We start from the raw sequence: 21,258 nt of genomic DNA, 5'->3' as shown, positions 1-21,258 counted from the left end.
TCGCCCATCTCCCCAGGTGCCAGCATGGACCCTCTGCCCGGCTGATAGCCCAGCCCGGACCCGAGGCCCCCCTAGCCACCAGCTGGTCCAGCTTGAAGTTTGCTGGTGAACACACATGCACACCCCATGCGCACCAGGTTTGGGGAAGATACAGACACTCACAGAGCCTCTCACTTGCCTCACTCATGCCCGTCCCCCCCAGTAGGTGGTCTTCAGGACACACACCGTTCCCGCCCCGGTGCCTGGTGGCCGAGACCCCACTCGCTCCAGCAGCTGCACTGAGACCCCCCACTCACTCCACCAGCTGCACTGGGACCCACGACAGTACCTGGCACCACAAGCCCAGGGCTGCCTACACCCCTCGGTTGACTCCAGCAGCTGGCACCCAGTCCACCCACATAGGCACATAGGCCTTTCAGTTCCCATACACACAGGACAGAGAGTGAGATTACGCAGAGAGATCGTTAAGAAAAGGTTTAATAAGAAGATATAAGAAGACAGGACAGACATCATGCGTCTGCTTCTACCAATCACTTGTCTCTGGAGAGACTCTGGTGTCATCAGGTCGTCTGTCGGCTGAAACTTCTTCAGCAAGATTAGAGGGGACGAATCCTCTCGTGCTATCGGTCAGCTATCCCACATACCAACCCTCTTCATCCACATCTCCAAAGATGTAAACATATTGTCCAGCAACTAGAGGAAGCTCTAGTTCAGGCCGCTCATTGGGACCATGGAAAGGATCATAGCTGTATCGAGCTATGAATGCTCGAAGCTCTGCTGGTTCTTTTCTCATAGCCTCCAGGAGGATGGACTCCTTGCCTGCTCCCAGGTTCGCCTGATGCGGCCTGGAAATGATACACTTGGGACTTTCTCTTTCCAGCCGTTCAAGTTCCTGAAATAGTTGCTGGCCTTGTTCCTTTAGCTTCTGATACCGATCATCCAGTTCAATCACCTGGGCTTGAAACAGTTGCAGGGCTTCTTTGTGTTCCCTGTGTACTTCTGTCTGAGCCCCCTGCAAACACTCGCCTTCCTCTTCTTTCCTCTGGAGCGCTAACTTTGTCCCCTCATCTTCCTTCTCCAGCTGTTGACTTCATTCCGCCATTTCTCTCACGGCTTTCAGTTCGCCCTCTGCCTCTTCCAGCTGGGTTTGCAGACAGACATTTGTTTGGATGGCAGAATCTCGCTCCTCTGCCACTCGCGCTAGTGAGTCTAGTGAGCTAGACATCCCAAGCAGCAGTATCTCAGTAAACCCCCTCTGAACCCTTCCTTCCCCACCCCCTGCCTCACCTCAGCAAAGAAAGCTGTAGCTCTCACCCGCAGCTTAACTGAGCAGGAATCCAGCCATGGCAAGAGGTTCTTCACCAGACGGGGGGAGAGGAGCCCAGCGTGGCGCAGGACGCTGCGCAGGCGACACAAGCGAGGGACACACAGTTACCCAGGAAGGCCACAGGCCGGGTCTCCAAAATTCACTTGCTCCGATGCAGACACTATTCTATAGCTCAGGACGGCTTCCCAGGCATGCTGGAAGGGGCCCAGCAGCCATTTCCCTGGGCACAGCTCCGCAGGAGGTGGCCAGATGCATCCCTGGGGCTCTTACCTGCTCAGGAGATACACCCCCTCAAGGTGAGCCAGGGGGTCTTCCAGGTGAGCCCACACTGCCCGATTCACGAGCAGCCGCATCCATTTCTGCGACATGCATTTGCCTAGCACCAACTCTATAGCGGAAAGGAAAATCCTGGCAGAAGAAACAAAACACAGAATAAACAAACACAAATGAAACAAAACAAATCAAAATAAACACAACACAACACAAACCCAAAGAAATCTCAAATCACGGCAGGTTAGGGGAAGACTTATCTTTAGCAGAGCTAAATACCCCTGAAATGATGCTTCATAGCCTTCAAGACTGCAGCTAGTGACACTGGCATTTTCGTCATGCTCCAAAGCCACTGAAGCAGAAGAAAACCACACCCCTAGACTGACTCCATGCCAGATACTTACCAAGGCAACACCTAATACCTCTTCCCACCAGCATTTTGCAAAGAATGACACCCGTGCCCGCGAGAGTCACTGCTCCCAGCAGGGGTCCGTTGAGGGAGCGCAATGCTATTGGGCATGCAAGTGTATGCAGGAGGCAGATGACAGCCATCCGCAGTACGAGCTGCGTAAGACCTTCCTGCCTGGGAGCTGGAGTTTCTCCATGAAGGAACAGAAGTAAAACCAACCACAATGTCGGGTTTCCACATCTAGGAAGCGGGGCAGGCAAAGCACTCCCTCAGCCCTGCGAAGGCACATGCCTTGGCGAGGGGAACTGAAACCAGCCTCTCCATCTGCCCCCCTGGCTCCTTACCTGCATGGCTTCTCCTCGAGCACCTGGCCCTCGAGGAAGAGTTGTCTCCAGCTGCTCATGGGAGAAAGCAGCCTCTCCTTGCCCAGCGTTTCGCTGGCCCACCTCAGGAGGCTGGGAAGGAGGTGGGGAAGCAGTTGCCTGAGCTCCTCTGTGCTCCTCAGGGCAAGCACCACCTCGGAGATGGCACAGGTGATCTGCAGAGAAACATGACCAAGAACCACCTGTTCAGGCAAGGCCTTTTCCCACCAGCCTGGTTCCCCCGCCTGCCTGGGGCGGGGGGGGGGTTACTGTCCACAATTGTCACTTCTGCAACAGCCTCGGGAGCACAAAACTGTCCCGGCTCCCCACACTCCCTGAGGCCAGATCAGCACAGCGTCCTGGGAGTCTCCACGGGCATCCGCAAAGGGCACCTGACTCCCTCGCGCCAAAGTATGAGTTAGAGAGCAGATGCAAAGCTGCAGAAACGTGTCTGCCGTTGAACGTACCGTCAGAGTCTCCAGAGCAGTCTGACGGCTGTGCTGCTCACAAGCAGAGGAGTCAGTCCCCAGGCAGTTGTTTCCTGCTCTGTTTAGTTTCTCTACTAAGGACCTCAGGATCTGAGTCCCAAAGATGCTTCTCCCCAGGCTCCTCCATAGCTCCACCGTATCACTGCAAGGGAAGAGACGTTCACCCCTAAGTCTGTATCCTTGCAGTCCTGCAGTGCCCTCAAACCTCCTCACCTACAATGGGGCTTACAATGCCCCACTGACGGCAGAGACACAAGCACACAGTCTTGCAACACTCAAGACTGTTCAGGCAGAAAAATAAGACCTGCCTCTCAACTGGACCGCCCCAGTACAAGCGAGCCGCAGGGTCACTGTTTGACTACAGTGGGGGAAAGTGGGTAGTGCCTGTACCTGTCCATGGGCAGACCTTTCCGGAGGAGACTGCTGATCGTGGGCTCCTGGTGAAAGTGGGCGAGAAGAAGCACCGCACGGAGCAGGAAGGGCCTGTGGGTGCTCTGCTGCATGTAGGTGTAAAGGGTGTTCAGGATTTTTGGCACCTGAATGGAAGAAGAGGAGAAAGAAGGGCTCAGTGCAACCTTTACCCCCTCCTGCAGGGCCCAGACACAGCGATTCAGCACCTGCTCCCTTGACACAGAGTCCAGACCTAGCTCGAAACCTCACCCCTTCCACCCTGCCTGACCCTGGCTCACGTCTGGAGCCGAGTCTGCTCTTGGCAACTGTGCGCTCGCACACACGCATGCACAATGCATGCATGCACGCATTCGCACGCACAGCCTCAGTCACTGCATGTGCCTGGGCACAGCCGTAGGAGCAGCTGTGTGCCCTGTGTGCACACAGAGGACCCGGACACTTTTCACACCCAACACTTGAATAACTCTCCCCATGTGTCTGTAGCGAAGGAAGAGCAAGACCAAACACGCTCTTCGAGACCCTCAAGATGCCTTGCAGGGCCTGTGCGCGTGACTCCTTCCAGAGGAACGCAGTTCTCCAGGGACACTTTTCCTTGCCTCTGCCCTCCTCTCCCAAAGCGCCAAACCCTTCCCCACACAGAGGGCCTTCCCCTGAAGGAAGGGGTGTTTCTTTGAGCCTTTCACAGCTAGAAGCCGTGGCCATGATAAGGACGAAGAGGCAGCCAGGTCCCTCATCCCATGGAAGATCCCAGCTTCTCCCACGGCTGCCCACCTCTGGCCCGTCGCGCAGACACAACCTGCCCTGCGTTTGGGGAAGCAGCAAGGGGTGACCGCGCAGCCCACAGATGTGGCGCTCCCGCTGCCCAAAGCGGCCACGGGCTCTGCAGGGACGGCACAGGGACGCCCTGCCCTGGCTGTAACAGCAGCCGCCTAACAGCTGGGTGAGCTTTAGCTCAGCTGGGCGCGATCCTGTGGGCTGCCACCCGTGGTTGCTTGTCACTGTGACCGACCTTTGTCGGTGGCAGACTGAGCGAGCTGCTGGTGGCCCTAGAGCCCAAGTGGAGTGCAGCAGAGCATGAGTGAAGGAGGAAAACAGGAGCCCTGCAAGGGCAGGCACAGCATGAAGCCAGAGGCTCCCAGGCTACAGACGGGCAGCAAACGGTGGCTAAAGGGAGGGCACCTCGCAGGCTGGGTAACACCACAGTCAGGGAAAGCAGTGTGAGCAATGAACAAGTATCCAACCTGTGGAAAACCTAGCGTGCCCAGCAAAGCTCAGAGGAGAGGGAATTGGGGACCAGTGAAGAAAGAGCAGCGTGAAGTGGGTCCCAGGGCAGGGAGGACTGACTGTGACCCCAGAGGAGGGGAGGAACGGCAAGGTTGGTGCCCCACTCACGGAAAGGACCTGGACCAACGGGAGCCTTTGGACAAGAAGTGCCCATATCCTTGGTCACCAGCTGGAGCAGATGCCAGCAGCAGGTGCTAATGCACGACTCAGACCATCAGTAGCCCCTTGGCTCGGCACACAGGCGGCGTTTCTTGAGCCCATGCCAACTGCACAGGGTGTAGTGCAACAGCCAACAGGAGAAAAGACAAAGTCAAATGGAGAAAAAAGGTCTCCTTTACCTCCTGGAGTATTTCCTTTCTGCATTCCACCAGGAAGACAAACACCCACTTCCGCACTGCTCTTGCACGTGTGGGTGTGACATGCAGCAAGCTGTGCAGGATGGCTGTCAGAAAGTCCGTAGCCTGTGCTGGAGGGATGCATTTGCAAACAGCCTAGAGAGAAGTCAGGAACAGGAGACACCGTGTCACAGCTCTGCTCCAGCAATTTGGAAAGGAAAGGAAACTTGACGGGACTGTTAGTTTGACAGCCACAGAGGGGGCAATCACTTGACCCTCCTGCTGTGCATACAGTGCTGTTTACATCTGATGCAGCTAACCGATTTGGAAGTGTCTCCCCCCATACCGTTTGCTCATATACCAAATTTTATTCTGACAAGAGCACTCACACACACACACACACGCACACACACACACACACACACACATATCATGGTATCTGCACCAGCATGCCTAAAGGACAGTCTTGTCTCAAAGCCTCCTGCTACTGGCTAACAGCAGCCGTCCTGGACAGCTCATTCGGGAGACAGTGAGAGATTCTGGAGGGGAGCAGGGAGATGTGCAGGAGCCCAGGAGCTGGGCCCCCACCCCGCTGTTTTGGGGCCAGTTACCTTTGCTGTTTTGGTACGGGCCTCCACCAAAGTCTTGCTGTTTGGGCTGGTCAGCTCCTCACAAAGGCGCCTGATCTCATCTGTCTGAGGCACCACCTTCATGCTCTTGACTGGAACAAACGCCAGGAGAAAAGAGGAGTCACGTCTACAGAAACCCAACCTCTGGCCCCGGATACCGATAAAGGAGAACCCAACTGGTGGCAGTGAAGGCCACAGGGAAACCCAGGGCCCTCCTGAACACGGTGCAGCTGGATTTCCTGAGCCCGATAAATGGCTGATAAATTACGGGCTGGAAAGAGCCCTCTTCCTCCTTGAACCGTTTGCTGGAGCTTCAGGGTTTCAGCAGCCTCTGCTCCCAGCAGCTGCATCCCCTATTCCCACATAGGCCACCACCGTCTCTGGGAGGCAGGAAACCTCCCCGTGACTTCCTCAGCACAGGCAGTCCCTGCTGCCTGAAGAGGAAAGGGTTCGAACATAACCCTTTGCAGCACGCCTCGAGCCTGCAGCTCAGATCCCTCCCTCCCTGCCCAGTTTGCTCTGGGCAGCAAATGGGTTTCCTCTCTTGTGCTCGGCAGGAGATTTCTTCCCTGGCAGGGATGAGTTTGGAGATTGCCTGGGTAGCTGCCTGTCTCTCCAGGCTCAAGGCAGGGAGTGAGGGGGAAGGTACCCTCTGAAATGTCAGGGACCTCATCCGAGCAAGTTGTCTGACCACCACCCTCTGTCTCTCCTTGAACACAGAGGGGCATAGACATGGAGGGGGACAGTCCCCAGCATTGGCGACAACGCCCTGCTCTCAGACAGCAGTGGGGGATGGCCTTGACCACCCAACCTCACACATGCCCTGGGGAGGTGGGACTCAGCGACCCTCTCCCAGGGATCCTTCCTGAGATGGCCGGGGAGGCAGAGGGTTAACACGGTGGGGCAAAAAGCAGCTGAGCACGTTGCCTCTCACTCCCAGGGACGAGGCCTGGCCCCGCGGGACCCCGGTGGCACCAGGCCAGGAAGGGAGGGAGGGTCAGGCTGAGCAAGGCTGGGAAGCGCCCGCTCTCCTCACCCTGCATTTGGAGAAGGTAGCCAAGGCAGATCCATGCCCTCTGGCGAGACGTGGCCAGGCAGTCACTCGTCAGAGTTCCCAGCAGTCCCACCAGGGAGCCAAACTGCTTGCAAGGACGTCCTCTCTGCAGGGGAGAGCAGCAGGAAAAGGGTCGCAGGCAGCCCCAGCACCCGCTTGCCTCTACAGCCCATCCTGCTCCCTGAGCAGCGACAGGGCAGAGGGGCAGGCAGAAGGGCTGCCCCATAATCCCAGGAGCCCCAAAACCCAGCACCCAGTTGGGCAGGGTTCCTTTCTGGGGTCATGAATGGTGGGAAGGGGGCACCAGGGCACGAGGGGGGTCCCCACTCACCATGAGCTCAAATCGCTCCTTGCAAGCTCCCAGCACATGGGCGCAAACCCACAGGGCTCTCTCCCGCTCCCATTCTTTGTCTGAGGTGAGCCAGCCCTTCAGGACCTGAGGCAGGGTGCATCTCTCTCGCAACAGGCATCTTTCTCTCCCTGAGATCCCCCTCCCTCTCCCTCCTTCTCTGGCCCCTTCCCAGCATGGCCCCCAGCCCCACCGAGCACTGGCACTGCAGCCTCCACCACCTTGCTCTCTCCAGCCGCCTCTGCCCTGAGCCAGGTGTTGCTTCCCTGCCTGCATCTCCCCTCTCCGGCCTTCCCCCAGGCTGCTCTTGCCCAGCTCAGGGCTGCCCCTTGGCTTTCCCTCCGGTGCTTCTCTGCCTGTCCTGAGGCTGCAGTGGCTGGGCGCTCCCATCCCCCAGCTCAGCCCCTGGCCCCGGCCAGACGCACAGCCTCAGAGCGGAGGGAGCCAAAGCCCCACTTTCGCACAGGAAAGGTGTCCACCTCCTGTCACCCTCTAAGGCCTCGATTCTCTGCCCCCATGACACTGTCCCTGTTGCCCCATGGCTACTCACATGGACCACGTCGTCAAAGCAGGCAGAGGTCTCCTCTGCCTCCAGAAGGGTTTCTATGAGATGGCCCAGATCTTCCATGCTTCTGTGCAGAAGCTGAAAGCAGGAAAGGAGAGCTGAGGTTCTGCATCACGGGGGCTGCCAGGGTGCACTGAAGTGGGATCCTGACCCAGAGGTGGGCAGGCACTGGCTGGTGGGTACCTGCATGTTCACAGCTGCCCTCACTCTCTTCCTTCCCTTCTTCATCTGCTCCTTGGAAGGATAGCGCAGGGCACTCCGGCAGCACACTGCCAGCAGGCTGCGATTTTCCTCCCTGCTCAGAGGTGGCCTCAGCTTGCTGGCCAGAGGAAAAAGGAAGAGAAAACAGAAAAGGGATTTACTAGCCCTCTCCAGGGTGGCTTAAACCACAACTGGGTTCCTCCTAATCGACGGCCCCAAATCCAACACCCCCAACCCATGCCAGCGAGCACCGCCTTCAGCTCCAGCAATTCCTGCCTCCTCCCAGGCAGCAGGCAAACCCCCGCCCCCAGGTTAAGGAGCCCCTGGGGCTCCCTTCCTTTGAGAGACACACAAAGTGGGGAACACCCTCCCACTCCACAGCCCCAGCAGCTCCCAGCCCCATGCTCAAGGCCACTGGGGCTGCCTCAGCCAGCTGGGATGGGGCACGCCGGGAGTCCCCAGAGCCTGAGGAACAGACCTCACCTCAACTCCTCCAGGGCCTGAAACACTCCATACACCAGGGAGTCCCAGGGCTCCCCCTTTATCCAGTCCTGCAAGTCCCAGAGAGAGAAGCGCAGAGTTGGCAGTGGGCAGGGACACGGGACAGCCCTCCCGCCTCTCCCGGGGACAGGCTCTGCTGACAGCCTGGGCAGACACTGCCTCGTCACCCCCACGGATCCCCAAAGGCACCACAGCAGGGACCCTGCTCCTCAGCCACAGCCACCCAGCACCAGCACCCAAGGGCCCCACCAGCTCGGAACGCAGCTCCAGGAGCTCACATGAAGCCCAGAGACCATCGTGCCTCTGGGGAAACCAGTCTGATGGCACAGCCCAAAACTCCCCTGTGCGACTGCCCCGGCTACAGGCACTCACCAGCAGGGTCTGCGTCACCTCCTGCTTTAAGGAGAGCTCAAAGCTGCCGCAGTCACCCACAGCCTGGATGGCACAGCTGACCTCGGTGATGCTCTGCACCAGGGCGAGCTTGAGCTGCAAGTCCTGAGGCCAAAGAGAGCAAAACACCCCTTCAACTCTTGGAAGGGCTGAGAGGTGGCAGAGGAGCATGGGCAGGGGGAACCCACAGGGGTTTGGATCTGGATCTTGAGGACAAACCCTTCCTTGGGGGATCTTTAGAAAGAAACCAACCATCTCCATACGCCCCAGCCCCGAGGGGCTGGAGCTGGGGCAGCCAGGCATCCCTGCCCTGCGCGCCCTGTGCTCCTACCCTCTCTTTGGCTCTGGAGAGCCGCAGGATGTTGCCCATGATTTCATCATCCACACGGGTGAGCAGCTGCTCCTTGGGGGCACGCAGCGCAATGCCGCTGTAGGTGCGCATGAGAGCAGCGCAAATGACCTGGGCTCTCTCCATCTTCTGCTGCTGCTGTACCTGTGTCGACAGACACCCTGAGACGTCAGCCCTGGGACTCCCGTGGGCTCCTGCAGCAGGCCCTGCCCTGCACCCTCACCAGTTCCTTGTTTCCCTGCATGCCTCCCAGCAGCTCCCCAAGCCACTCCTCAAGCTGCGAGCTCCAGGGCCAGGAGCTGTTCCCATCCCACAGCTTGGGTTCTCGCATGGGGATGGAGCGGAGGGTGCAGCCAGCATGGCACATGCTGCTGGCTGGTTTACCACCGATTTGAGAGGTTGGGGAGCTGTCTGGAACCTTTCTGTGGAAAGGTATCTGACATAGCCCGTTATGGTCCTGCTCAGAGACGCGCAGCCTGTGTGGGTCAGCGGTGCAGGTGAGCCCAGTCTGCCCACATCCTCAGGCCAGGCTGCACCACTCTCTCTGCAGGGCCCTGCCCTGCCCAGAAAGGCTGTCCCACAGCCCGCAGGTGGGGAGCAAAGCCAGTGAGACCTCACCAGGCTCCTGCTCCCGGCCCTCAGCTTTGAGGAAGGGGCAGAGTGTCACACCGTGCCCACCCCATCTTGTCGCCAGCTCCTGCTGAAGTTAAGTCAGGGGCAAGGTGGCTGCAAGCAAGCAACTGCTGTAGCTGCCCCAGCTGGGTGGGCTCTAATCCACCAGGTGTCAAACCCTGTCCTTTCCAAAGACACCTCAGGGGCCCCAATGCCAGGACGTGCCCTCTGAAACACAGGTCTCAGGTAGCTCTTACAAGAGGGCTGATCTAAAGGCAGCTGCCACGGTTTGGCTGCTGCAGGTGTCGAAGTGGAAATAAGGCCAAACAAGGAAAGCCAAACAGCAAAACCCTGGATCCTTTACCTTCCAGCCTGTGGAAGTCTGATAGAACCAGCCTCTGGTGAAAGTGGCAGAGAACACTGTGTCCAAGACCAGGTGGAAGTGGCTCTCGGCAGCATGGGACACAACAGAAATCATTCCCTGCAACCACAGAGAAATGAGGAGTCGGCTCCAGCCCAAGCACTCAGCTGTGGCCAGCAACAACAGCCAGGCAGGACGTTGCAGCAAGGGGGAAACGGCAGCAACAGGGAAATCAAGGAGATCTGGAGCAGGGCCGGCAGCAGCCCTCCCTCTCCCTCACCTCACCTGGGACTCAGACAGCTCCATGAGGTTTGTCTCCTCGAGGAACCTCAGCACCTGCCCTTGGACGTGCCTGAGGTCCCGACAAGCTGCCAGCGCCGTCCCAAGAGCCTTGTACAGGAAAAGCTGAAAGAGAAGAGGCCGAGCCCAAGATGCGGTCACGGCCTGACCCGTCAGGACAGGGCTGGCCCCAGACGGACCTGACCGCCCCTGGGAGCAGGCAAGGCTGGCTGCAGTGCCAGGCTGTAGCCAGCCACTGGGGCAACCCTGGGGGAAGCACCTTTTGGAGGCGAGGGAAGGGGAAGCAGTGAAAACCGCCTGTGTGGGCAGAGCACTGGCACCGGCGCCAGCCCCAGCCCTGGCACGGGGCAGGACACACACCTTCTCCCAGGAGCCAGGGGCAGAGCTGCCCAGCTGCTGGCTCAGCTCCTGGCTCAGGCCCACGGTCCAGGCCTTGTCCTCGATGGGCTCCAGCGACGCTCGCAGGAACTGGGGTGAACAGGAGAGGAAGCAAGTGTTCCCCTGACCTTGGCCAGGGCCCTTTCCACACTCACGTGTCCTGGGATGCTGCTGGGGGAGAGCTGCCGGGAACAGCAGTCTCTTCCCCTGCCCCACCCAACTCCCTTTTCACCAGCCTCCCTCTTCTCCTAACACCTCATGTGAGACCCCCCCCGGCACACCAGGCATAGAGGAGGAGGCAGCGCTAAGGTGCGTGCCACAGCGTTAGAGGGCATTAGCCATCAGCCGTGGCATGTGTGCAGACAGCAGCTCCTCTGAGCGGGCAGGCATCTACTGTGGGGGGAGGTGCAGGGTGCTCAGGAGGTGCCCCCACCTCCTGGTGCCTACACAGGCAGCCCCCAGCTTCCTCTCACACCTTCGTCTGCTCCCTCTTCTCCCCCTCTATTTGTGACACCCCCACCCCAGGATGCTGTACCTTAAGCACACGGTGCTCCCACTCCGCAGACTCCAGGGAGCTCTTGGATTTTCCTAGAAAGCAAGAGGAAGCAAAAGCTCTTGCTGCTATTTAAGCACACACCAAAGATGAGTCTGGCGGTCTCCTCTGCGGTCAGACCTCCCAAAAGTCCCAGGCCATCAGGCTAGAAAGGGCCTACAAGCATCTACGTCAAAGCCCTTGCGACGTCAAAGACACAGGAGGGATCCCAGGGGCATCTGTCAGAGCCACTGATTCAAGCTGGGGAAGGATGTGTTGACCGCAGCTGATCCCCACCGCTTGACTGCAGCTCCCAGAACAACTCCGACCACTGACTCACAGCATGCACCAGCAACACACATTTTCTCCTTAACGACCCACCACCTTCTGCCCATTTGCAGACCTTCTCCCAGGCTATTGCCAAGGGCGGCTGCTGCAAACCTGGCCTGGCCTGGGGACTTGGTCCTCCAAAGCCAGGGGCTGCACCCCATCCAGGAGCACCAGTCCTGTCCCTCCCCCAAACACCGTCCTGGGCAGGACATGGGGATGCCACCAACACCTGCCACCCAAAGGCACATCAACAGCCCCGTCCATCCCCTGGGCCAAATCGATGCCAGGGGATGGCTGCCCCCAGCCTCAGTGCTGGCTCCCTGGAAGGGGAAAGGCAACAGAGCAAGTGCTGGGGAACTGGGGACAATTCTCCTTCGTCACACTGGGAAGCTGCATTTTCCTGCCCCCCTGACACCCCTCCAGCCTCTCCTTCCCCACCCACGCTTTACCTTCCAGGTACTGCAGCAGGAGGGGGATCTCAGTCGCCCACACCACCCCCAAGGCTCTGTGGATCCTGCCGTGGAGGGCCTGCAGCAGCTGCAAGGCAGCAACCGCGCGTTCGCCGCTCGCGTAAGGAGCCGCTGCCACCACCTAAGTGAGGGCAGGAGAGAAGGGTCGCTCCAGCTGCCAGAGCCACAGTTTCTCCCTGGAGGGAGGGGGGCAGGGAGGGAGGGAGGGAGCTCGGCACCGCTTGGCCAGCAGCGGGCAGCTGATGGCTTCACCCAGGGTGCTGCCAGCCCCAGGAAAGGAGTGGGATCCCCGATGGGCTCGGGGAGGCTCAGGCACGCTGCCTCCTCCTCAGGGGCTCCTGGCACTGGCCTCAACAGCATCTCTGCCCCGGGCTCTCCCACCACCTCTGGCCAGAAAACCTCTTTCCCCAGGGCCCCACTACTCACCAGCAGTCGAGCCAACAGGGCCTGGGGAGCTGGCAGCTGGGCTGCGGGGAGGAAGAAAGGCTGGGTGAGCCGACGAGCCCCCACCGTGCCTGCCCCTCACACCTCCGATGCCCTGCACAGGGCTCAGGGCTGAGAACAGCTGCACTGCCACAGCGCTGGCCCGGCGGGGCTCCACAGGGCTGCCCAGCATGAGATGAAGGCAGGTCCAGCATGGCCAGGAATGAGCCCTGCCTCACCAGGAGACTGCTGAGAGCAGGAGAGCCAGGCCTCTGCACCAGGCAAGGGGCAATGCGGGGCAGAGCCCCTCGTGCCCAGCAGCGGCCTGGCTCTGCCCTTTGGTTTTCTTGGGCTCCTGCTCAGGGCTGGTGAGGCACAGGGAGACACGGACTGGCCCAACCCCCAGCCAAACTCAGCAGCACTCACTGGGGCTCCTACCTTGCTCCTGGGACTCCATGGCATCCAGCTCCTCCTCTTCTTCCTTGCACCCTGCTCTCTCCCGTCTCCAAACTAGGGCTTGGAGGCAGCGGGAGAGGGGGATCAGCATGCCGCTGTACTGGGCTGGCACCACGTACTGCAGCAGCCTCGGCCACAGGAGCTGCAGAGAAGAACCAGGCATTTCGCCACATTGGCATTTCCACTCAGCTCAAAGATGAAACGGACAGTCGGCGTTTCCCTCAGCCTTGTGCGCTTCAGCACACGTGAGGGGAGAGGTTCAGGGCATGGGGGAGCACAAGGAAAAAGGTCCTGAAGGCAAGAAGTGGCCACAGCAGCAGGGCAGAGGGCAACTTACTTTGGTCATCCCTCTCAGAGAGACATCCAGCGAGCCCAGGATGTCCACACACAGGGCTCGAAGAGCTCCATCCTCCTGGGTTTCCCAAGCAAAAAGGCCTCCTGCCACCTGTAAGACAGAGTTGGCAAAACCCCCGTTACTCTCGGCTCCCCACCGACGAGGCTCGGGCGCGACCCACCAGTGCTCCTGTGCCAGCCTCCCAGCAGCACTGACCTCCTGAAGGAGGACAAGGACAGCTGGACCCAGCACGAGGACCAGGTCCCGGACCCTGGGAAGGACTGGGAAACCTGGGAGCAGAAAGCACCGCTGCTTGTCTGCATGGTCCCCAGGGCCCAAATGCTGCTGTCGCACCACCAAAGCAGAGGTGAGGAACATGCCCTTCAGCAGGGCTGTGCTCGGTGCCAGACCTCGCGGCAGCACGCCCCACCCAATGGATGCGGAGTAGCATGCGGAAGCCCTTTCCTTCACCCTGCGCCCAAAGCAGAGCCTCCCTGAGCCTCAGAGCAAAGCAATGCATACGCATCTCCCACCTAGAGGGACGCTCCGGCCAGAGGGAAGATCCTCAGCAAGTCAGCGGGAGGCTTGGCCATCCCCAGCTTTCATCTCCTGGGTGCCCAGCTGGAAATGCTCACCAAAGGGACTGCCAAACGGCCTGTACCCTTGCCAGAAGGGATGCGGGCCCCCAGACTGTTATCAGATGGGCAGGGCGTGCTTTGGAGGGCCAGAGCACGAGACCACCACAGAAAGCTCCTCTAGCCATGCCCACCCGTCTGCACTGGCTGTGTTTTGCTGATTGCCCATGAGCGTTTAAGGTTGGACGATGTCCTGTCCCTACAAGCCCCTCCATTTGCAAGGCGGCTTTGTGGAAGGCGCCTGTGGGCACAGCTCAGCCCGTGGTGTGTGCAGGCAGCCCTGCAGTCCTGGGTGGCATGTCTGGGTGCAAACCCACATCATCCACTGACATCTCCACCAACGTCAGCACAGACACCCACGAGGAACGGCCATTTGGAGGAGCTCTGGAGCTCCACGGCGTGGAGCTCTGGAGCGTGGCCCTGCTGGAGCTGATGGCCCTGCAGCATGGAGGCCAAGGATGCCTGCAGGAGCTCCCAGCACAGTCCAGGCACTGGTCAAAGCCCTGGGTGTCCTGCTCTGCCCTTACCAGTCTGCCCGAGGTCCGGCTGAACTCGATGAACATGTGCCCCACCACATCCCATGCCCAGCAGCACTGGGAGCCGGAGCTGAGCAGCTCCCTGATGAACTCCAGAACTGCCCTCCGCACCTGCCAGGGGAGAGTGTGGTTATGATCCTCCTCTTCAAGACCCAAAGGGAAGCTGCCTTTGCTTGGGGGCAGCCTTTGTGGCTCGTGGAGAGATGACGAGCAGAAGCTTTCGCTCCTGGCGTCAGGGCTGGGCTTTAGCACGAGGCTGGTCGGGCATTTGCCCCACAGAGCACAGCGACCTCCCCACTCCACTCTGCCAGCTCTCCCCAGGGAGGAGCCATCAACCACCACCTGGGCAACACGCTGGTGCTTCCCCAGGCACCCCAGCTCTGCCCTGAGGGAAAGGGTTTCTCTGCCTCCCCTGGCAGCGCCATCCCTTCCCAAACCAGCTCACCTGGGCACTGGAGTCGTTGCACACCGACTGCACAGCCTCCACCACCTGGGGCAGCTTCTCTCTCGTCACAGGTGCTGGAAGAGATATGGAGAGGTGTGTGTTGAGGCAGAGCCCCAATGGCAGAGGGGATCCCTTGAAGCTTCCAAGTTTTTCGCACACCAAAGGGACAGAAAAGCGGGGCCTGACTCTAACTTTGCAGGAGGCAGCGGTGTAGCCAGGGCGACTCCGTTTCTAGAGGCACATAGAGACTGAAAGCTATGCTAATATGGTAACACAGAGGATGAGAGCAACGGCATGGGTACAAGCAGCTCCTGTGCACACCAGCCCACCCGCGCCTGCCTAGCAGCCTGCCCACGTTACTGAGCTTGGAGCATCGTCCCTGGTGTGCCGCCATTTCTAACTGCTGGGGGAGAGCTCCATTCCTGTTGCGGGTCGTCAGCTCAGCTGGGGGGCCTGCTCTTTGCAGCTCCTTTTGGGTGCAGGTGCACCACTTTCAGCTCGTTCCTGCTCTCAGCCCAGCAGCCCCAACCCCTGCCTTTTGTCTCTGGTCTGTGGCACTGACCGTCGGAGTGGGCCAGCGCTCCCAGCAGGTCCAGGGCTGCCACGCGACCGGCCTCACTCCCACCGCTCAGCTGGGAGTGTAGAAACACGACCGTCTCCTCGGGGTACATTCGTGCTGCAGGGAAGAAATTGCATTCTGCATTAGCAGGCAGCTGCCCCTGACCGCCAAGGTCCGGCAGAGAGCTGCCACGGCACGGCGGGGCATCGCCCAGTCTCCTCTCCTTACCCTGCAGCACGATGCAGCGCAACAGCACTGCCTTATGGGCCGGGCCAGGCTCCTTGGTCACATCAGAGAGCTGTGGGAACAAGGTCCGTTTTAGAGAAAGTCGCATCAGTGTTGAGAGGGACTGAAAAGAAACCGTGCTCTCTGCTCTCCTCTCCCTGGCACTCTGGGCACGGGACCCACTGCCAAAACCCAGCCCCCCTCGGTGGCCCCGGCTACACACAGAGGTTTGTAGCAGCCCAGGCTGCCCAGGAGCTGAGGCTGAGCAGCGTCAAAAGGCTGCCTTTAGGGTGCTGGCACTCCAGAGTCCTCCTGCGACTTGGCAGAGAGGGAAATTGCTGTGGGAACCGGGCTGCCCCTCAGGCCCATTCCAAACAGCCAGGATCAGGCCTCCTGCAGCCTTACGGTGACACCGGCATCACAAATCCTGGTGTGCTCCTGGCCTGCAGGAAGGTCCTGGCGGAGGGATGCCATGCCCTGCTCTGCCCTGCCCTGCCAGCTGGCAGGTCTTCCCCTCCATGGCTATCACGTGTGTGGGCCCCAGGCTGGCAGCAGGGCACAGGCTCCCCTTACCTGGCGGTGCACAGTGGTACTGATGGCAAGAGCCGTGCCCTGTGGGGCTGGGGTCTGAACTCCCTCCAGCATCTCCAGCACATAGCTGAGGCTCTACAAGAGAATGGGGGAGGAAGAGGAGGTTAAAGCCACCTAAAGGCACTTGGAAAAGGAGAAACCCAGCACATCTGGGATAAGGGGAGTCCCTAACACCAGCTCCAAGGGAAAACCCCAAACCCTCCTGCACAGGGCTGCTTGTTTGCCCTACCCTCAGAGCAGCATCGCAAGGCTCTCTTTCCTCTGAACAAAGCCCAGCGTTGACAACTCAGTTTCCCAGCACTTCCCACTCAGCAGACCTCGCCCCTCACTGGATGGGACTGGACATGGCCCTGGGCACTAGGGCAAAGCTCTTCCCACACACAGAGCCGCAGGGACGTGCCAATGCCTCCCTTCCTGAGAAGATGAGCCCCAGGGACCCTTGCCTCCCTCCTGACCCCCTCTGCGTTGCCCTTTTCTTGCCCAAAGAGCCCAGGAAGCCTCAGGCCTCCGCTGCTCGCCCTCTTCCTTCTCTAAGGGCTTCCCAGCTCCTCCCGGCACCCCGCAGCTCCCCAGCGCCTCATGGCACTCGCATAGACCCACCCCAGCAGCCACGCTGGGCCCTGTGCAACACCTCACCTTGGTGACCTGGGAAGTGTCTCGCACCTCCTGATATTGGTGCAGGAGCCAGAGGAGCTGCTCCCAGGCATGCTCTTGGTGCTGCTCCTCATGCAGAAGGACCCCCATCATGGCAGCCACCGCCCCGAGGACAGCCTGCTTGTCCTGAAGAGGGAAGGGAGAGGCTCTGCTTGGAGGCCTGAAGGTCTGCCTAGCACTCAGCATCCCCTGGACACCAGTCTGCCCTTCCCACTGGGAGGGGTCTCCCATTCCCTTCTGCCCTGCAGGAGAAGGGCTCACTCCAGAGGAGACAGAGCATTTCCCCATGCTGGTACCCCAGCCCTCCCTACAGAAAGGCCTCACGACTTGCCTGCTTCCCGTCAGGGAGCTCCCAGGCTCAGGCACAGTGCCAGCAGGCTCCCAGCTTGGGGTGCTTTCTCGCCCAGACCATTCCCTCCCCTCGCCCCTCTGCTCGCACCCAATGGGGCACAGACAGACCCACCAACATGGACATCCCCACTGTGGACCCAGGGGTGGAAAGCAGCACTTCGCACCTCTTCCTCCTTGCAGTCCAGCCAATTTACCACCGCATAGCGGAAGACTGGGTAAATGGCTTCACAGAACTGTGCCACCCCTTGCGAGGGAAGGGGCATTGCTCCGGGTTGCCAAAGTACGCACGGACTCCTTTCGACCATTGCTCCAGAACTGCACCAGGAGAAAGAAAAAGGGAGCCTGTGAGAGTCTGCAGCAGGGACGGTACCTTGCACCCTCGCCCAAGCCTGCTTTAAGGACAGTCCCAGGCTTGGCAGGGCTCAGCCCAGGACCAGATCTGGATCTGAGGGCAATGTGTGTTCTTGAGGTGTCTGGATTCAAACACCTCACGGTTTCTCTCCTCCTCCCCATCACACTTTCTCCTCCTCAATGGCCAGTCCCCCTTCAGCACTTCTCACTGCAGCCCTTCCCCTTCCCTTCCCTTCCCTTCCCTTCCCTTCCCTTCCCTTCCCTTCCCTTCCCTTCCCTTCCCTTCCCTTCCCACACACATGCCCTTTCAGAGCAGAGGGTTTAATCTCAGAGGAAAGCAGGGCAACAGAAGCCATGGGAAGGGATCTGGGAGTTCCTCCATGTAGCACCACTGCGTCCTGCCCACAGAAACCTCCTGGGCTGCCCCCACTCCTTCTACACACTCACAGCAGTTTGGGATCACCACGGCCTGACCTCGCTGCAGGCTGACACCCACCGTGTTCCCTCTGAGATCACATGGAGGCACTGAAGGCCACCCCAGCCCCTGCCCCTGGGACCCCGGCCAAGGAGCCGACACTCACCACTGCAGACGGCGCGCAGGATCCGGCCGCTCCCCACCCGGCTCAGCATGCCACGCAGGGCAAGCAGCGTCATTCCCACGAAGGGGATGCACTGCGGGGCTGCAGAGAAGCCAGGGACAGAGGGACCAAGAGGGTCAGTGAGAGACATGGGAGACTGGCGTCGATCTCTGGCAAGGCTGGGGCTGCTGGGCCATGCAGGACATGCCAGAGGGTGTGGGGAGGGCTGCTTTCCCCAAGGGGGACACAGGGAAGCCCTTTGGGGAAATGGGGAGGACAGTGCGGGGCAGGGACCCCACGGGTTTGTCTCCAGTGGGTTCCCACCCTTCAGGAACCGGGATCGGGCTGGTAAGGCAGAGCTGCCAGCCGGCCCTGGCACGGAGCAAGGAGGCACGGCAACTCCATGGCCTCCCAGTTCAACATAGAGCGTTTAGGGAGGGGGAGGATCCCTTCTCCCCGTTAGCACAGACCCCTGCCCAAAACAGGAGGCCGAAGGTGCCGTACCGTAGCTGCGGGCCATTTTGCCCAAGGTGAGGAGCACAATCTCAGCAGGGACCTTCCCCATGGCCTTCAGGTGGCTCTGGAGCTCGGACATGACAAAGTGGAAGTGGGAGCGGGCCAGAGCCACCAGGACGTCACTAGCGGCCGTCTTCACATCACCTGTCACACCCTGCAAAAGCATCACAGGTTAAACACTCCTGAGAAAAAGGCTAAAGCACTCGCACAGGCTGAATGACCCCGTCTCCTCTGCAAGACCCCTCGGGGAAGTTGTTCTCGGGGCCGGGCAGCTGCCGCCTCTTGCACCCTGGAGCAGGCAAGCAGCTCCCTTGGCGAGACGAGGGAGGCTTTTGCCTGGCAAAACCCTGTGCTGCTGACCCCTCTCCCTCTTCATGGAGATGCCAGGAACAAACTGTTGCACACTCGAGACCCCTCTGAGACCTCCCCGTGGAGCTGGTGGGTACTCATGGCTCTTCCTCAAGGCAGCAGAAATAACCTTGAGCTTGAACCCAGATCTTGCTTAGTTAGGAACAGCCCTGAGTACGCTTCTCTGCACAGCTCTCTGCGTCCCCTCTCCAAATTCCCTGTAATGACAAGTCCCCAGAGCCTCTCCCTTAGGACCTCCTCTGGGTCTGAATAACCGAGGAACATCTCTGTGCCACTCTCTATTTCCCCCAAAACCAGGGGCGGAGGCAGGCTGCTCACCTGGGCTGCTCGCATGTCACTGGACGCCTCTGCTATCAGGCGGTTCACGACACCGCTCGTCAAACAGCCGTTGTCTCCCTGCAAGACACTCTCCAGCTCCCGGTATGTCTCCACTCGGTCACCCTGGGGACAGACCACAAAGGGGAGTGATGGGATTTGCTTTGCCCTCGTTCCCAGGCAGCCGCGAGAGAGACCTGCTGCCCCCCAAATCATCTCTGTGACACAGGCACGAGGTACGAGCTGCAGGCATCGGTCAGGACAGCCACGGGGAACAGCAAGATCTTCTGCAGCGTCTCTGACACTAGCAGAGAGCCAGACAGGGAGATCGATGCCACCAGGGCAAAAGGCCATGCGGGAGCCGAGGAAGTCACTCCTGAGGACGGAGGACAGCGGAGGTCAGAGGGAAAGTGCCAGGCAAGGAAGGGTGTGACTGTTCACTCAACTCCTGCCTAGATTTTGGCTAACCCAGCTCACGCTAAGGCTGGGAGCAGCGCCATTAGGTCAAAGTGAGAGCACCATGTAGGCAGGACAGGCAGCCAGCAAGAGCTAAATGGCCATGATGCAGCCATTATCACCTGCAGATTGCTGTCTGCAGCAGCCATTCTCTTTCGTCTGGCACTTTCCTCAGAATCCACGAACTTCGGGAAATGGTATAGACCAAACCTCCAAGCTGGAGGATACAAAACATCAGCTTACGCAAAAAGCTTTTGAAGCACATCCAACAGCAGCTGAACTGCTGAGGCTTTCCTGCTTCCCAGTGTGATACAGGGGATGCCCGTGGGAACCGATACAGGGAACCGTGATGGAGGAGGAAGGATAAACACTCTCACTGTCAGCTAGGTAACTAATTCTTTTTTTTTGCTCATAGGTGCATGATATTAAGAGTTACAGGTTGTAAGTTATGAAACCTTATGTCTTAACTGGTGAAGAAGTGCATTCATGTGATAGACTAGTCTGGGCAAAAGGGGACTGAGCCCCTGTTTGTCGTCTTCGTTTATTCTATTTCTTAATGAGCTTATGAAATAAAGTTTATATCACAGAGTATGTTGTCCTGTAAATGTGAGAGGTCCAAATGGACCGTAACAAAGGGGAAGGCGTGGGAAGAACGAGACCACGCCCCGAGGAGGGGAAGCCACGAGCACCCTGCACCTTGGGGCACAGCGTTGCTCCACGCACAGGCAGGAGCCCCGGCGCTGGGACAGTTCCTGAACCAAAGCTAAGGAGGGGTCTTGGGCACTTGGGCAAAGGCACTGGAGAGACGTCAGAGGCTTTGCCTTGCCCACGAGAGTGCCGCGAGCTCCTGGGGAAAGGAGCGGGGAGCAGTGGAGCATGAGTCCAGCTGGAGCGGCAGGATCAGCGCTTGCGGACAAAGCGCCTGCAGGAGGGCAGAGGTGCCGTCAGGTGAGATGCCCCTCTGCCATGACACCCAGAGAAGCCAGGGGCATAGAGGGGAACCCTCAACACCCCCCCGCCTCACCTCATGGTCTTGCAGCCGCTTTAGCAGAGAAGTCCCGACAGCTGCAAAGGTAGCGACGGCTGCGGGGACAGTCCCCGTTGCCTTGCCTCCATCCTCAGAACGCGCAGGCCTGGACTGGGAACCCATGCATGGGCACAGAGCTGGAAGAAAAGAAAGAAAGGGTTTTGCTGGCTGCAGGGCTTCACACCAGGGAGAGCTGAGGGTCTCCCCAGCCTCCCCCAGCACTAACAGCCTGTGCTGGACTGTACTGGCAAGAGGGCAGTCAGTGGGATGAGGAGAGGGAGTCTTCCCCTCACTGCAGCACTGGGAAGACCACCTTGGGGGACTGGGCCCATTCTGGCCTCCCCAGTGACACAACGGCAGCAACGTGCTGGAGCGCGGGAGCACTGGAGCACTGGAGCTCCAGTGCAGGGGCCCTGAGCTTGGGCAGGGGATGGACATGGGACCCTGGTAAGGAGAGGCCAGGAGGGCTGGGGCTGGGCAGCCCCAACAAGAGCCGGACGGGCCAGGTCATCTCTGAGCGGTCCCCAGCT

At 59.6% G+C, this 21,258-nt stretch overlaps 1 protein-coding gene across 1 annotated transcript; it reads right to left on the bottom strand.

The window, feature by feature from the left end:
* Nucleotides 1-631: 631 nt before the first annotated feature.
* Nucleotides 632-20,851, bottom strand: LOC140644624 (maestro heat-like repeat-containing protein family member 2B). Its single transcript, XM_072847643.1, is given in 33 exon segments — nucleotides 632-1,088; nucleotides 1,598-1,735; nucleotides 2,351-2,544; nucleotides 2,836-2,998; nucleotides 3,247-3,392; nucleotides 5,498-5,607; nucleotides 6,552-6,675; nucleotides 6,901-7,005; nucleotides 7,469-7,561; nucleotides 7,667-7,802; nucleotides 8,168-8,235; nucleotides 8,558-8,680; nucleotides 8,907-9,068; nucleotides 9,901-10,017; nucleotides 10,183-10,302; nucleotides 10,558-10,665; nucleotides 11,111-11,163; nucleotides 11,887-12,028; nucleotides 12,334-12,374; nucleotides 12,769-12,928; nucleotides 13,124-13,231; nucleotides 14,283-14,402; nucleotides 14,737-14,810; nucleotides 15,299-15,412; nucleotides 15,524-15,593; nucleotides 16,094-16,186; nucleotides 16,748-16,891; nucleotides 17,281-17,372; nucleotides 17,375-17,431; nucleotides 18,049-18,147; nucleotides 18,550-18,715; nucleotides 19,249-19,371; nucleotides 20,726-20,851. Coding segments are annotated over 33 exon segments (4,146 nt in total).
* Between the last annotated feature and the right edge of the window lie 407 nt (nucleotides 20,852-21,258).

The sequence above is a fragment of the Ciconia boyciana genome, chromosome 28 (genome assembly GCF_034638445.1).
Source record: "Ciconia boyciana chromosome 28, ASM3463844v1, whole genome shotgun sequence".
NCBI lineage: Eukaryota > Metazoa > Chordata > Aves > Ciconiiformes > Ciconiidae > Ciconia > Ciconia boyciana.
This window is presented reverse-complemented; position numbering and strand designations above follow the sequence as displayed.